Below are 15,275 nucleotides of genomic sequence, written 5' to 3' on the forward strand. Positions count from 1 at the left end.
TCAAGGCGACAGGGTGGGCCTACACCGCGAGCCTCGCCCACGAGGCGCCGCCCTCCTCGTCTCTTTCAACTCCGGCTGCTGCGTGGCCGCGCGAGAGCAACTGCCGATTGTTGCACGTATCCGAACTCCGACGGTGGTTCCGGACGTGGCGTAGCGTGGCGTGGCGTGGCGTGGCGTGGCCTGTTTGGTCGGGCTGGGATAAGATCCAACCTTGTCCGTTCATGCTGGATAGGAATTGGTAGACACCTAGACACCGAAGCACTCAAGGTGGTTTTTTTTGTTTTTGTCTTCTTCTTCTCCTCTGAAACAACCGTGTGAATTACTCAACTCTGTGGTCCAGCCATGAGCCATGGATGCAAGCGAGCACGGCCAAGCTTTTAGCTTTTCTTCTTTATTGGTCATGGATTTCGTAGACCGTATTATTATGCTTTTTGGCATCCAATCACAGTCCAGTTTGTGGATACTCTAACAAGGAGCCCCGTGTCCAAGAAGCTGCCGTGGTGAATCGACGACAAAACCAAGCCCAAAGATGGCTCCTTTTCCACCTTTCTTTACTGTCTCCCTTGTCTTTGCTGATCTACCGCCTGAGCGGCCGTCGGATCGCCACCAGTTCGATCTGTGATTTGCTAGAGAGGTAGATGTCGCTGCGTGTGGAGCAAGACTACATAGGCGCCTCGGAGCGGGAGTTTTCCGTTGGAGGCGGCGAGGAAGGGGCTCTCAACCTCAGGGCGACGGAGCTCAGGTTGGGGCAGCCTGGGTCAGAGTCGCACCACCGGGACGACAAGGTCGGGCTAACCCTAGATCTTCTCCCCAAGAGCTTCGCCTCCGGCGCCAAGAGGGGGTTCTGCGACGCCATCGATAATGCCGGGAAGTGGGAGTGGGGCCTTGCGGCCGGCGAGGGCGGGTCTGAGGTGGACTTGGTGAAAGGCGGCTGCTTGCTATCGACCTCGGGCCAGGCCTCAGAACAAGGGAATGTAGGGAAGGTGGCAGCTCACTGCGGCGGTTCCATTGGGAGAGATCGCTCGGTGGCTCCGGCGGCGAAGTAAGTTGCTCCGGTTGTGATTGAGACATTGAAAGTTGAGATTTTTGGCATCTTCATATGCATTGAAAGTTGAGATTTTTGGATTCAGTTCCTTTTCCTAGATAACTAAGTTTATATCTTCATAGTTGAAGAAAGATCTTCATAGTTTAGATCTTCAGAAACGAGAGGGAACTCATACAGAGGTTTTTGAAGTTTGAGAAATAGAGATTTTTTGGATTACTGCTAATGCCAAATCGAACAACCCACCAACAATGATCTGTGCATTCTTAGGGGATGATTTGCGTGTTTTCTTACAAGGATAACATAGTATCACCTAATGTTGATTGAATGAGGGAATGATCTTAAGGACTATTAGTATTATCTTGCTCGACGACAATATGCTTGTAATAATAATTGGTAGCAACACTTCAATTTGACAATTGGGGAGTCATTATTGAAGCAGACATGTCTTGGATGCAAACAAGAGGGAGGCTAAGTTTGATTACGGTTGAATCTTTAATATCGTCCACTACCCGAAAGTGAAGGCGCAATTGTGGTGGTCCATGGTGGTGCAAGTAGAGGAGGATGAGGTGAGGTTGTTTTGTGGGTGAGAATACATTAGATAGTCTTAGCCACGGTGATGGAAATTCTACGAAATATTTCTATGGTAGGTAGCTAGCTAGCAACGCGAAGCACAAACCAAAAGAGTTATCGTAACACAAGGATGAAGGAAAGAACACTGTAGATTTACTTTACCAAAAGGTTCCAAATATCTCTTCAATGTTAACTTTTGCTTGTTTATTTCTAAATTTCAGAAAAAGAGAAACAAGTATCTGTGTACTTCATTGCCATACAACGATAAAGCATTAGGGTATCATATATTTTGATACTGAAATGCTTTTCTTCAGATTTCTTGTGTTCTGGCTTAGAATTGGCTATCAATAAACAGAAATTATGTTCGATTCAGGTCTTTAGCATTTTGGATAAACAAGATAGCCCTATTGGTCTATCATATTTGATGGAGATTCTATATTTCGTGCGATTGAAACTTCAGTTAGAAAATTGAATATGTTCTTTTCATGGCAGGGCACAGGTGGTTGGTTGGCCACCGGTCCGAAGTCATCGAAAGAATAGTACCATGGCCACAAATCCATCGAAAACTAAAGATGATGCCGAGGGTAAACAAGGGCTAAATTGCCTATATGTGAAGGTTAGCATGGATGGAGCTCCTTATCTTAGAAAAGTTGATCTCAAAATATACAAAAACTACAAAGAACTTTCATTGGCACTCGAGAAAATGTTCAGATGCTTCACGATCGGTGAGCAGTTTAGTTTTACCTTTATATTTCTTTTTCTGGGTGTAAATTGTTTTGTCATTTCATGTTTTTCAGGTCAGTGTGATTCTCAAGTAACACCAGGCAATGAGGGATTATCCGAGAATCGTTTGACCGACCTTCTAAATGGTTCTGAATACGTACTTACTTATGAAGATAAGGACGGAGACTGGATGCTTGTTGGTGATGTGCCATGGGGGTCAGTACCTAATCTGTTTAATGTATATTGTTTTTCTTTTTTTTTTTTTTTTGCATACGATAATCCTGAGGGTTGTAAGGAAGATAAGGCGATCGACTTGTCAATGCTTGTTTCATTTCAGGATGTTCACAGACTCCTGTAGGCGGCTTCGGATCATGAAAAGTTCGGATGCTATTGGTCTAGGTAAGTATAATCCTTTCAGTTCTTCTGTTTCATTTACTAGATCTCAAAATCATGTACCGGTAAGTGCTTGTAGATTGCAAACAACTTGCATTGTATCGTATACATCTCAGTTTCTGGAACAAAAAAATAGTTAAATTTATCGATGGATTAGAATGTCAGGCAATGTTTAGAATTATTAGAAAAGATGAAATAGAATAATACTACTATTTGAGTATATTTATCAGTTGTAGCTCCAAAACAAGATATTTAACTCGAATAAATGATGTAAGAGATCTAAATATTACTACCTACAATAACAATGCATATAGATCGATGGATAGATAAAATTTAGTAGTCAAACCTCAGTAATCGGGAGTGATTCATATTTAAATGTCATTAACCTCAATGAGACTTAGTCGAATTTGAACATAAACAACGTATCGCATGACTCCTGATAGTTGCTCACACTTCGATGTGCCATTGGGCCTAACATGACTGTTTTTTTTTTTCTCTAGCTCCAAAGGGCACAAAGTCCCGGAACCACAACTAGACGCGTGACACACATGAATCAGAAGCTGCAGGTGCGACTGCGAATAGAGTCGAAGGGGTTTTAGTTAGCAATTGTTTGATGTATCTTGTGAGTAAGACTTGCAAGTAGGTTCCCTATCTTGTTTTGCGAAATAAGTTTAGACTAGTCTGCCTCTTCCATGCTTCTTTCGTTTCTGCAATGTAAATGGTAGGCTTGCTGCTTGCGACATTTGAATGTTATTATTGGCTGTAAAGTAGGCCTTCCATACGAATACCATTGAACGCCTGACTGGGTTCGTCTAACTTCATATGATGAAAGGACTATAATTTTGTCAATACTTTTAGCCGGTTTTTTATGTAGTCGATTAGCTAGTTACCGAAAGTAAGATTCTATTGTTGTTGTGGTTGTTTATCTGTACAACGGACCATGTCTCAATTCGTCGCTATTATGTTACTTTTTAGCGGATGATTGAAACAAAATCTTGTAAATTTTGCATATGATGTGATGGGGTGGCATTCTGTAGCTCCACATGACCCAGATAATGCTGCCTGTCAGTCCATGTGAGTTGGACGCGACTCAAAGGGAATTGGACTCAATCTAGATGGGATTTGGGTTTGATCGAGCCTACACAGTACACATTCCCAGAAATAGAATCTGTTGGGAGACAAAACAACTATTGTGTCTTGACCTCAGACCCTCGGTATCAGTTGTTGATTTCATCTATATTGCAGGCTTAGATCCCTTCGTGTCTCGGCCTCAATCGCCGACATTCTCCATTTCTTAGTCTCAGATCCCGACACCCTCTATGATTTAGTTGCTAACATCCCCTACGCCTCTTGGTCTCAGTCATCGACATTCATCCATGTCTCAACTTCAATTGTTGGCATCCCCTCTATCTCAGTTTCATTATCTCGACATTATTTCTGCCTCAGTCTTAGGTCCCGACATCTTCTCTTAGCCTTAGTCGTTGATATCCTCCTTACCTCAGTTTCAATCGCCGACTTTATCTATCCTCAAAGTCACTCAACATCGATGTCATTTCATCATCCGTCCTCGAATTGGACCCATACCAAACCCTCGTTGATGAGGTCGTTTTCCACAGAAGATGCAGACAATGATGATAAATATTCCAAAACACATGGCATCGGGTGAATGGAGAAACGGTTATGCGGTTATTAGATTTGGTCTCCTATATACCCTCCTTCAAACACGTGGTGCTTAGTGGATGGAGAAACAGCTAATGATTTACGAATCTAGTCTCCTCATTGGCTCTGACATGGAGATACTCTTCTGACAACTATATAAACCATAAAGGAGGTAAATGCAAAGGAAACACTCTCACTCTCTTCGATTACATCGAACTCTCGGATCTTCTTCTTTTTACTCCAGCACTAGCTTCATACTTCAAGCAAACCCTATGTCAAATGGCTTTTACCGAGATCTCTCCCTGCGTTATTCTAACCCTATGTTGAAGTGTGTTTCAGGTCCTCTTCGCTAACGATCTCTAGAGAACGCGCACGTCAAATTGTTCGTTGACTTGACCATCCATGGTATTTGATGGGAACACGATGCACTCGTCAAACAGACCTCTCCTTTACTCCTTTGTTGTGAGCTAGCTTCTTCGTTTGTTGTCGATTGCCTGTGTGGGTCGAAGTGTAATCACCCTGAACACTAAAACCAGTAGGGTTGGCAGGGAAGCTTGTATCGTTTCGCTACCTCAAGGTCTGTGTTAGTTATTTATAGTTTTAGCAGGTCTTCCTGTCGACACACAACCATAGTAAGAATGGGAAACAAATCAGTTGGTGTTAGCTTTTGTTACTTTAGGAAATAGTTTTTCCTCACTAATGCCCAATTGGCCAATTTAGTCAGAAAGATGGACAACAGAAGGATGGACCAAGCAGTTGACGCAAATCAACCATGAGCTTGGGGCAAAGCATTGCTGCGAGCTCATGAGCTAGCTGTGAGCTTATTGTTAGCTTTGCAGCAAGTGAGCTTGCTGTTGGACTCGCAGCAAGTGATGGCCGCCTAGCCGCGAGCTCACAAAGAGGCAGCATCTGCAAGCTGGCCACAAACTCGTTGTTGGACTTGCGACAAGCAACAAAAGGCATGCTCAAGAAGACAATGGAGGAAAGAAAGTAAACTGAGCATAAGAATCAGAGTTCTAGTTGAAATAAAGCTCCACTGGTTGTAGCTCTCAATGGCATCTCTGATTTGGTGGATGCTTAAAGAATTACCATATTCCATAAAGAAACACACAATGTTCTTAAGCAAGCTGCCCATGATAAAATGTGATGTCATGCGAATTAGTTGGGTTTTTGTCCATCCTTTATTACTAGGTGAAAAAAAATACAAAAACTTACACGAGCAAAGAACATTGTTGCAGCATTCTTAATGGAAGCAAACCTTGAGGCTTCAGCAACAGCTTATTAATAAGATGCATTTGTTTGTGTACTTTTAACGATCAGTGTTCATGATGTGCAACTTTGAGGAGTTCATCCCATTCCGTCAGCTTCTCTCTTGGTTTGTTTCTCAGTTCACCTTCAAATTTTTCTTTGGCATCTATCTTCTCCCATCCACTGAAAGTAACATATTTTACGTTCTTACTTTCGAGAACCTGGAGTAGACATTTCCTTCCTGGTTTGGGTGTAGTAGCTGACGCGATCAAACCATTGTCCAGATCCTCTAAAATACTCGCTACCTGCAATTTCAACACCACTCGTCTTGCTGATGCGCACTAGAAGAAGAATAGTTGTATGCCTCAAGGTGGGCATATACTCCAAGCAGAGAGAGTTTATGCATAGTATCGAATCAAAATGCAAGCTTGCTTGTGAACGTAAATTGTTCTTGTTTACGGTCAAAATAATGGTTGATGTTACTACCGCATCTCGTAAATGAAAGTATGAGAATATTCCTATTTGATGAGATGTTAACGTACTGTTTCTTCGGCGCAGTACAGGTTTGTTCCAATAATTCCTGTTGGTCCTCTTTTCAACCACCCGACGACATATAAACCTTTCTCCAAGTTTGCTTGCTCATCCTGGTTGCCGCTCAGCACTCTACCCTTCACATTGGGTACTACGCCTGTGAAAATTCATTATTGTAGAAGAAATCAATGTCATGATACAAAATAATTGGATCAGACTAATTCCACAGTAATTGCTAAGTATATAATAACTGAGTTTCCACAATGGCAAACGAAGTAACTGTATAATTAAAGCAATAAATTTCTGAAAAGAAAAGTTGTTTAGGTCAGGAAACCATTTCGTGTTCAAGCATGGACACTGGGAAGAAGCAAGAAAACTGACCTTTGTAATCATCAAAAGGCAATCCATTAACTGGTAGAGACTTGTAACCAATGCTCTTCAAGACCAATCTAAAAATAGAGTATGGAATTATATAAGAAAGCGAGCATTCTCTACATTCAAATTACTCCCGAGAAGGAAAACAAAAAGCAAGAAGGTAAATTGAAGTGTCTACCCACAACCGAGTTCCTCAAATTCACCAGTTCCAACCGCAACTTGTTTGCCAGAGAGACCATTTTCTATTTGAATAAAGCATATGCACATGATAGTCAGAAACTAATAAATCTTGCATTCGAAAGTAAATTGGAAAAGAACACATACTTTCCCATGAAGAGCTAATTGCTACATAGATCTAACCTTTCAGACAAGTCTTCTCAAGACACACACCTCCAACTCTTAATGGATCCTCTGAAGGTAAGAACCTGAAAGGTTTCCTGAAAAATTTGAAGTTCAATTCTCGCTGGGCAACAAGATCACATTGTTGATGGGAAGTAGCTGATTTACATAGCAAATCATAAACCCGTCTATGAATTCTGCTATTCTTCAGTTCTTCCTATAACATAGCAAGAATAAGCATAAGCTCCAATACTTTAGGGACGGTAGTAATGCTAGATGATTCATCTTTAATACAAGTATAGTTTTAAGAAAATGAACCATGTTTGCAGAATTAATTGACAATGAACAGCCAAACCTACAATAATCGTCCACCTTTTTCATCTAGTCTTAGGACCAATACTAGCATTGACAATGTTTCTTCAGTTAATTCTATAACCAGCACAAATATTACCACAGGTTCAAACTTTGTTTCATGCCGGCCAGCACGATCAGCATTTATTGGTCTGGTGACCAACCAGCATGCAAGATGGTACAAAATGCCTTGAGCCCTCGACATTCCTGCAAGAAGCTCCACCGTTCTCCTCCAAGACACTCCAAGCCCCCCAGCATGGCCGTGAGAAGCTGCACCTTCCTCCTCTAAGATACTCCAAACCCCCGACACAGCCACTAGAAGCTTAGTCTTCCTCATCAAAGATGCCAACCCCTAACACAGCCACGAGAAGCTCTGCCCTCCTCTGAGTTTCCGTGTGTGCCACAAGAAGCTCCACCTTCCTCCTCTACAAGCCAAATGTTCCTCCAAGGTACCCGATTCTTCCACCTTTTCCTCCACACCATCCACCTCTTCCTCTTGCACCTCCTCTACCTCATACTCCTCTTCCTCGGCCACCTCCTCCTCAGATTGACACCTGACCAAAATAAGATGATACCTTTTTTGAAACAATATCGTCCGGCCTCTAGCCGATAATCCGAATCAGATTGAGACTTTAAACCTTGACCAAACTTATTGTGCATTTGATAGAATGCAATGATAAACAAAGCCAACTTAATTCCAATAAACTATTGCACCCATATATTGGACGAGACACTATGCCACATATAACATGTCCCAGTGGCCACACATATATGTTAGCTTGTAGGCACCATATGCATGATGTTTTAAATTATCAGGAATAAAAGAGAACCCAATTAGGATTTGATTTATTCACGCAATGAAATTGATTGACCAAAGTTGAGGCAATGATGCTAGACAATAAAGAGGTGATAACCAGCAGAACCTGCATGTACCTCATCAGTTTTCCTCAACTCTTGAGACCAAGACTAGCGTTAACAATGTTCCTTTAGTTATTCCTACAACTAAAACCAACATTATGTTCAAACTTCTAAATAAACTATGAATTTCTATTTTAAAAGAAAATAGGAAAATATAATCAAAAGTTGTACTAAAAGGCAAGAGTTAAGCCATCTAGCAATTATTCATGGTGAATATATTATTCCTTGCTATCTAAATGAGATAGAAAATAAAATTTCGTTAGGAAATAAATGAATTTGATATAACTATAACTTGCAACTCAAGTAGAATGTTTGAAAGTAATATCTGCTTCAATGTGGAAGGAAAGGCTATAGGTTAAGCTGCTGCTAAAAAATCTCACACATAAGATGTGAAGGGAAAAAAAAACAAGATACAGACTGCATTGTTAATGTATACCGGATCTACAGGGCATTTGCCGGTATGCAGTGGTAAATAGTGTGAACTTAGATGAACTCTTGTGACCATATATTAGACAAGCACAGAATGCTAAAAAGTGGCCACAGATATATCTTAGACTGTAAGCACCATATATGTTAGTTATAAATTATCAGGGATAAAAAAAGATCCGAAATAGAACACAGTGCTATTTTCAGGAGTTAATTAATGAGATGAAATTGTTTGACCAAACTTGTGATAATGACGCTAGACAATAAAAAAGCGGAATCACAAAAAAAAAAAATAGAACACAAACAAATAAGCTTATAGTTGCTAGTGAATATATACATGGTTCTTTTTTTAAAAAAAAAAGATATATATATATATATATATACATACTTCTTCAGCAGGGGATATAACCAAGTTAGGTTCATCGATGTGAACTCGGAGATCTTTCACACCTGCATGACATTCAAAAATAACTGTAATCTCCATTGAACACCATAAAGGTTAGGGGCTCACTATCAAGTTATTGTTTCTATAATAAGTTAAGTAGGCTAACACGTGGAATGGACAGATATGTATCCAACAGGTAAAAAGCACTTTGCATCTGCCACAGCTAATGGCATCAGGCATCTAATCCCTTAATCTTTTTGCTCTGCCAGTGTTCATGTTTTCTTAAAGGCTTGAAATTCAAATTATTAAATGATCAGCTCTTATTCTTTTCATGATTTTATATCATTCAATAAACTCAATATGTTGCTCTAAGAGTTAGAATCTTGCACAAAGGAATAACTATCTCCCAAAAGATGATATGCACTATAACCTACTTTAGGAGGTTGGAAAACTTTTCCATAAAGATGGATTAGATGCCAGTTTCTTTCACAGCAATACTTTTCCTAGAAGAAAAATGCTGTTGTAAACTACAACATATCTGAAAACAAGCCATACCTAAGATTTCACGCAGTTCCTTTGCAGTGCATGCCATCTGTGCTGGGCCCCGTCTTCCAACCAAATAAACCTTTCTTTGTAAAGAAGAAAAATGGGCGAAAGCCCAAACAAAACCCCCATTGTCTACAAATACCCATAGAAAACCTTCTGTTCTAAAAACTTCCTATAAGGCCTCAATATACTAAAAAAAAAAAATCAAAATGCCTTTTTGATGAAGATGAGGCCTTAATAGGGAGTTTTCAGAAAAAATAGGCCCTTTTGGGTGCTTTCAACAATAGGGGTCTTTGGGGGGCTTTTCACCAAAAAGAAAAAAATCAGTATTGGGAACAGATTTTGCAAGGTGAACATTAATGTAGAACAAATGAACAATCGGCTGAGCTGAAAACCTTATGGTGCTCTCATGAAGAGAAACTAAAGCATGCTCAGCAATATCTGTTTTCTGCAATTCACTGGTCGATCGCAAAAGAATACGTGCCACATCCAAGGCCACATTCCCCTGAAAGCAAAGGCATTTGGAATTGGAATTGAAATATTGAGGGGAACAACCATGAGATGAATGAAAGACGGTACACATTAGAACTAACATTTCAAAACTAAATTGAAATGCAAACAAAATAATGTACATTTTCCTCTACTGAATAGGTAATAAACCACATTTTTGCTTCAAACAACATAACAGTCTTTTATGAAAACTCTGTTCCTGATCATATGTAAATCAAACTTCTCCACATGCAGATGCTCAAGAAACTTGATATGCCTTGATGTTAAGTTTGAAATATATATATAACAAGAAAGCCATCAACTGGAAAGAAAAAAAAATGAAATGCAAGTAGTTTTGACAGTCATTTTAAATGCAGGTGAGGTGGTGAGAAGGTGTTTTCAAGAATCATACAAAGAGATCAACCTAAAGAAAAACAACTTGACTTTGAACAAGACTTATTTGAATAAACTCCTGCATTTTAGGAATAATTGCAAAGAACCTTTAATTTTTAGGCAATAGTATAATGCCGCTATTGGAGAATAGATTAGAATAATAAATGTACCTGGGTTCCGGGTAGATGGGAGATTGGTGAGAGAAATTGGAGAATACTAACAGAACAGTAAACAAAATTAGTCAAAAAACAATGGCAGAAGGGACAGTGAACCAATCTAGGAGTATCTCATGATAAGAGGAAATTTGGGAGTATAAGCTAAGATAAGGGTGCGGGTGCTAATAGTGCATTTGGTTTGCAAGGTTAGCTATTCTATTTCTATTCCTTATTAATTTTCATGGAATAGGTATCCTATATTTGGTTGGGTGAATGAATTTGAAAAACTAATTCCTAGGATTGTTATTCCTTAATGATCCTGCATAGCCATCCCTTTTGCTATTCCAAGGAATACATATTCCTCTTCTACCCATTTTCCAATGATCACGTTCTTAGTAGGGTGGACAAGTTAGGCCAACCAAGTGGGTTGAATGAGTCAAACCAAAAGGATGAACAGATTGAGATTGAGAGAGCCAAGAAAAATAGACGAATTGGGAGGGTGGGCTAGTTGGACGGGAGGAGCAGCTGATTAGGTGGACCGGGTGGATTTGTTGAGATGGATGGGCTGAGCTAGTCCGGATGAATGAGTGGGAAAATAGGTCTAGCAAGTTGGGCAAAATGGATAGGCCTGGTAAGTTGAGCAATTCGGATACACTGGGAAGATCACAATGGCAAAGCAGACCAAGCAGATCAGACAAGTAGGATGGGTCAGGTGAGTGAGCAAGTCAAGCAATTGAGGCAAACAGTGTCAGCAAGCCAAGCAATTGGGGCAAACAGTGTGGACTAAGCAACCCATGTGTTCCAAGCAAACTAGACATAGTGAGGGTTATGTATAATATGTCTACATAATATACAAGTAAAAATGAACCATCTATTCCATTCTATAGACTAAATACATAGTCTTATTACATGCCTTCTGTTCCAATTTCTAAAAACAATTGTCACATTCTATCAATTTCAGTCCATGATCCAGATGTACCATCAGAGAAAACAACAATGAAATCTTCAAGCATGGAATGGATGCAGAAGAATCACAATGGGAAAACTCAACCTACCCATTGGCATGATTAATGATCCAGATTCTAGGTATCTTTAGTCTGAAACAACATACTTCGATGTGATTAACCACCACAAATTTCAAAAATGTTACAATTTTTGTTAGCATCAGTCACGTGAGTATAGAATCCAGCAAATAAATTTCAGTAAGATACCTGTCCAAGTACAACAGCTGTATCTGTGCTCTTCAAATCAGGTGTCATGTTATGATAGTCAGGGTGTCCATTGTACCACCACACAAACTCTCTAGCTGAGTGTATCCCCATCAAATCCTAAAACATAAAATGTAGAAGTTGAAAATGAATAGACATTGGCAAAAGAATAATTCAAAAAGAATAAATATCTGAAAGAAATGTATTACTACTGGAGTTGGCTGGAGACAGATTAAGAACCTAAAATTATCACAAAGTTTAAGTAAAAGTGAATGCTTTAATAATTTTACTGGTATCATAACCTCATGTTGCTATGTTCCACACTTCCAATCATACTATGCCATGTTTTGATAAAATACACAGTACTAAACAAAATTGTTTAATTTTTTACTTTAAAACCCTCTATTTTTCCATTGCCTGCTGCAGTGACTGTTGCTATAGCTAGTTGAAATTTCTGAGACAATTATGAGAATGAAAATGTACTCTTCATCCATTTAGATGTTCCACCATTTTATCAAATATCTCATAGTTTCTAAGTATTAAGATTCAAACTTTTGAACATTCACTCCATAATGATAAGTAAAACAAAACTATCAAGTTTTATTTCATTCATACATTATATAGTGGCATATTGAACTAGTGGAACACTGGTCACAAGCAACATTTCAAACATTAGCACTGCAACACAACTTCTACAGTGTTGTTGTCAACCCATAAAGCCTGAGACAAGCGAAAACATATAAACAATACATGTACTACCCAATAGATGCATAATTCCATACTTGTGCTCAGTTGAGATGAGAATGCAAACGTGATCAACTGAAAGAAACTTACTTCCCCAGGCACTCCAAGAGATCTGTCACTTTCGGCACCATATGCAACAACAACCTGACCAAGAAACCATAAAGACTGAATTAAGAATATAAATGGAAAAAATATAAATTAAGAAGTATGAACCACATCTGCTACCGTCAGACCTTATGAAACTTACCACATCATAAATATCACGGAGCTCAGGCAGATTAACATCAGAACCCAGTGACACATTCCCAAAAAATGAGCATCTCTCGTTCGAAGCAACCCGAGAGAACTGGTTTATAACAATCTGTTGGCAAATTTATGATGAATTGAACACAACAAATAGACATATACTAACGAAAGAATGAGAACCTACATAACAAAGAATAGAAACCAACTAGAATATCTAATTTTATCAAGTGTCAACATAGTACATTACTTAATCGACATGATTAGCATGAGCAACTAGGGGAGATTATAGTAATTTGACGAAATAATATGTTTTTTGGTAGTGCTACGTAAGGACACATGATTCAAATGAATCATGATCAGTACCAAGAGAATACCTATACCTACCAAGCGAATATCCAAAAGCATCTACAAATACCTTCAACTAACTACATTGATGACAAGTAGGGCTCACATTTTCTATGTTGCCTTAATACTTTACAATGTCTAGGAAGTTGCATTTCTTCCATATGGAACCAAAATTCTCAGGGTGGATTTTCAGCTACAAGCAAACCAAAACGAGCCAGGAAAACCCCAGCCTGATATTTAAAAACATTTGGGAAAGGTTCAAAAGTTTAGGGTTAAGACCTAGATTCAATAACACTAACTCAGACTAAAGGTTATGTGATACAATGTTGCAACATCACCTTCTCCTTTTAATCATAAGCCTTTGTACACACATTGAACGCCAACCCTTCATCACCCTTGTTTTTGTAGTCATATATCATGGATCCAATGCCTCAAAAAACTTCTTGATCGAGACTCCAATTCTCCAATATTACATTTAAACTAAAAAATTCTAATCAAGCTGAACTTATCCTCATTTCCCACAAAATAGGGAACACCATTACAACTCAAGCAAGATCTAAATTACTCAATTATATCAAGTTGATGAAGAAAGACATTGGAAAGAAGGTAATGAATGATATCTATTGTTCGTATTTCAGAAAAAATTACTTTGCAAGATGCCAACCGGCAGCAGCAAACCCCACCTATGAAAACCTGACTCAATCATAATGAACTTACGACAGCCACTGCCTAAACCTAGATAATCTATCTTGTAGAACCATCTGACGATTATCTGTTCTGATAAAAAATCTTTAACTAGCAAAATAATTTTAGTCTTGTTTTATATCACCATATTTTTATATTTCTTGTACACGGATTTGTAGCATTAGGCTCGTTTTAATATCTCTGCATTTGAAATTAGCAATCGGACAAGAATAAAACTCTGAAAATAGTTAATCTATTTGTCAATATAAATTCTTTAAAAAAATGAAATAAAAAATTAACATAACGTGCCTTTGTTTCAGGATGATCAGGTGCTACTCCTGAGCGAACTAATCCAAATGGAGTTGGCAATCGATCAAGAATGTCAACTTGTGCCCTTTCCTGTGCCTTTAACATCTGCCAACAAAAAATCATGACACTGAACAAAATCTGCAACTTCTAAACAAATAAATAACATAAAGTTTAGTAGGAACAAGGGACAATCAGAAAAAGAACCTTCTCTGCTGTGTAAAAACCAGCAGGACCACTGCCAACGACACAAACATGGAGAGGTTTATGATTCAAGGAACAAAAGTTTTTAGAGCTGATCTGTTTCCACCCACGCTGAAGTAACCCAATCATCATGCTTTCTTAAAAACCCGAATGGGAGCGTAACAATAACTATACAAGAAGAGTGCCAAATGAGAAAAAAATTGGCATGCAACAAAAAAAAAAAAAAAAAATCAACTTTCACGCCCCAAGCAGGTCACTACAGCCGTTGGCATATGAAACCCACTACAGTACACGACAGTTTCCTCAACAGCCACTAAGTTAGAAACATTCATATTTACCGCACGAAGCTCCCTCGTTGATGCAAGACGATCCTCACTGACTCAGGCTCTGCTGGAGATTAAGAACTGCAAGAAAACATCAATTTTTACCATTAACAAATGCCCAAAACTCCGAAATCACAGCAATGCTCAAAACGCACGTTACCGCACGAAGCGGTGATGCGACAGAAGAATATAAAGAGATAGGGCTACTGATTCCGGAGATGGGGGCTGCACGTAACTGCGACCACAGGATGACAGCGAACGCGGGCTGCTCGCAGGTGATGAGAGCAACTGCAGGGGCGTCGATCACACAAAGAGGATACAAGGGAAGGGGACCATCGGAAGGGGGAAACAAAGGTGGCGGCGGCGGCGGCGGCGGCGGGGGAAGTCGCGAGAGGTAGAGGGGATTCGGACAGCCTCATCAATCAAATCAGCAGTGATTCCTTTATTTCCAATTTTATAGTTATTATTACAATAGAAAATTATAATTATATAAAAATATACGACAATTTATCATAGAGTCTATATAGATATTTAAATTTATAAAAAGGCGTAGGTTATTTTCATATTTATCAAATAATACATTTTTTTAAATGTATTTCCTATATTATTCTTCTGACAATTTGACTTTTTCTACCGTTTTCTTTTTTTCACTATATTTCTTTTTCTTCT

At 39.1% G+C, this 15,275-nt stretch overlaps 2 protein-coding genes across 5 annotated transcripts; one reads left to right on the forward strand and one right to left on the reverse strand.

The window, feature by feature from the left end:
• Positions 1-321: 321 nt before the first annotated feature.
• LOC122045712 (auxin-responsive protein IAA21-like) lies at positions 322-3,552 on the forward strand. Its single transcript, XM_042606048.1, has 5 exons — positions 322-1,042; positions 2,108-2,340; positions 2,413-2,554; positions 2,676-2,737; positions 3,232-3,552. The coding sequence occupies exons 1-5, from the start codon at positions 639-641 to the stop codon at positions 3,264-3,266; spliced, it is 876 nt and encodes a 291-aa protein (XP_042461982.1). The 5' UTR covers positions 322-638; the 3' UTR covers positions 3,267-3,552.
• Positions 3,553-5,433: 1,881 nt separating this feature from the next.
• LOC122045713 (NADPH:adrenodoxin oxidoreductase, mitochondrial-like) lies at positions 5,434-15,035 on the reverse strand. Of its 4 annotated transcripts, none has more exons than XM_042606051.1 (15): positions 14,843-15,035; positions 14,622-14,687; positions 14,287-14,451; positions 14,083-14,187; positions 12,746-12,859; positions 12,589-12,642; positions 11,758-11,874; positions 9,905-10,014; positions 9,519-9,592; positions 8,967-9,028; positions 6,905-7,100; positions 6,723-6,786; positions 6,551-6,618; positions 6,181-6,326; positions 5,434-5,943 (listed from the first exon to the last, which is right to left on the reverse strand). In XM_042606051.1, exons 3-15 carry the CDS (start codon positions 14,413-14,415, stop codon positions 5,707-5,709), a joined length of 1,476 nt encoding a protein of 491 aa, XP_042461985.1. In that variant the 5' UTR covers positions 14,416-14,451; positions 14,622-14,687; positions 14,843-15,035; the 3' UTR covers positions 5,434-5,706. The 4 variants fall into 4 exon arrangements, with proteins under 4 accessions (XP_042461985.1, XP_042461986.1, XP_042461987.1 ...); XM_042606052.1 differs by having other exon boundaries at positions 14,767-15,035; XM_042606053.1 differs by having other exon boundaries at positions 12,746-12,844; positions 14,762-15,035.
• Between the last annotated feature and the right edge of the window lie 240 nt (positions 15,036-15,275).

This window comes from Zingiber officinale, chromosome 2B (genome assembly GCF_018446385.1).
Source record: "Zingiber officinale cultivar Zhangliang chromosome 2B, Zo_v1.1, whole genome shotgun sequence".
In the NCBI taxonomy this organism is placed as follows: domain Eukaryota; kingdom Viridiplantae; phylum Streptophyta; class Magnoliopsida; order Zingiberales; family Zingiberaceae; genus Zingiber; species Zingiber officinale.

Coding starts and splice junctions, on each gene's coding strand:
- LOC122045712 (XM_042606048.1), top strand. CDS start 639: ATGTCGCTGCGTGTGGAGCAAGACTACATAGGCGCCTCGGAGCGGGAG. Junction 2,555..2,675: donor GTTGGTGATGTGCCATGGGG/GTCAGTACCTAA, acceptor GTTTCATTTCAG/GATGTTCACAGACTCCTGTA. Junction 2,738..3,231: donor TTCGGATGCTATTGGTCTAG/GTAAGTATAATC, acceptor TTTTTTCTCTAG/CTCCAAAGGGCACAAAGTCC.
- LOC122045713 (XM_042606051.1), bottom strand. CDS start 14,415: ATGATGATTGGGTTACTTCAGCGTGGGTGGAAACAGATCAGCTCTAAA. Junction 6,787..6,904: donor TGAGAAGACTTGTCTGAAAG/GTTAGATCTATG, acceptor TTATTCAAATAG/AAAATGGTCTCTCTGGCAAA. Junction 6,619..6,722: donor TTTGAGGAACTCGGTTGTGG/GTAGACACTTCA, acceptor CTCTATTTTTAG/ATTGGTCTTGAAGAGCATTG.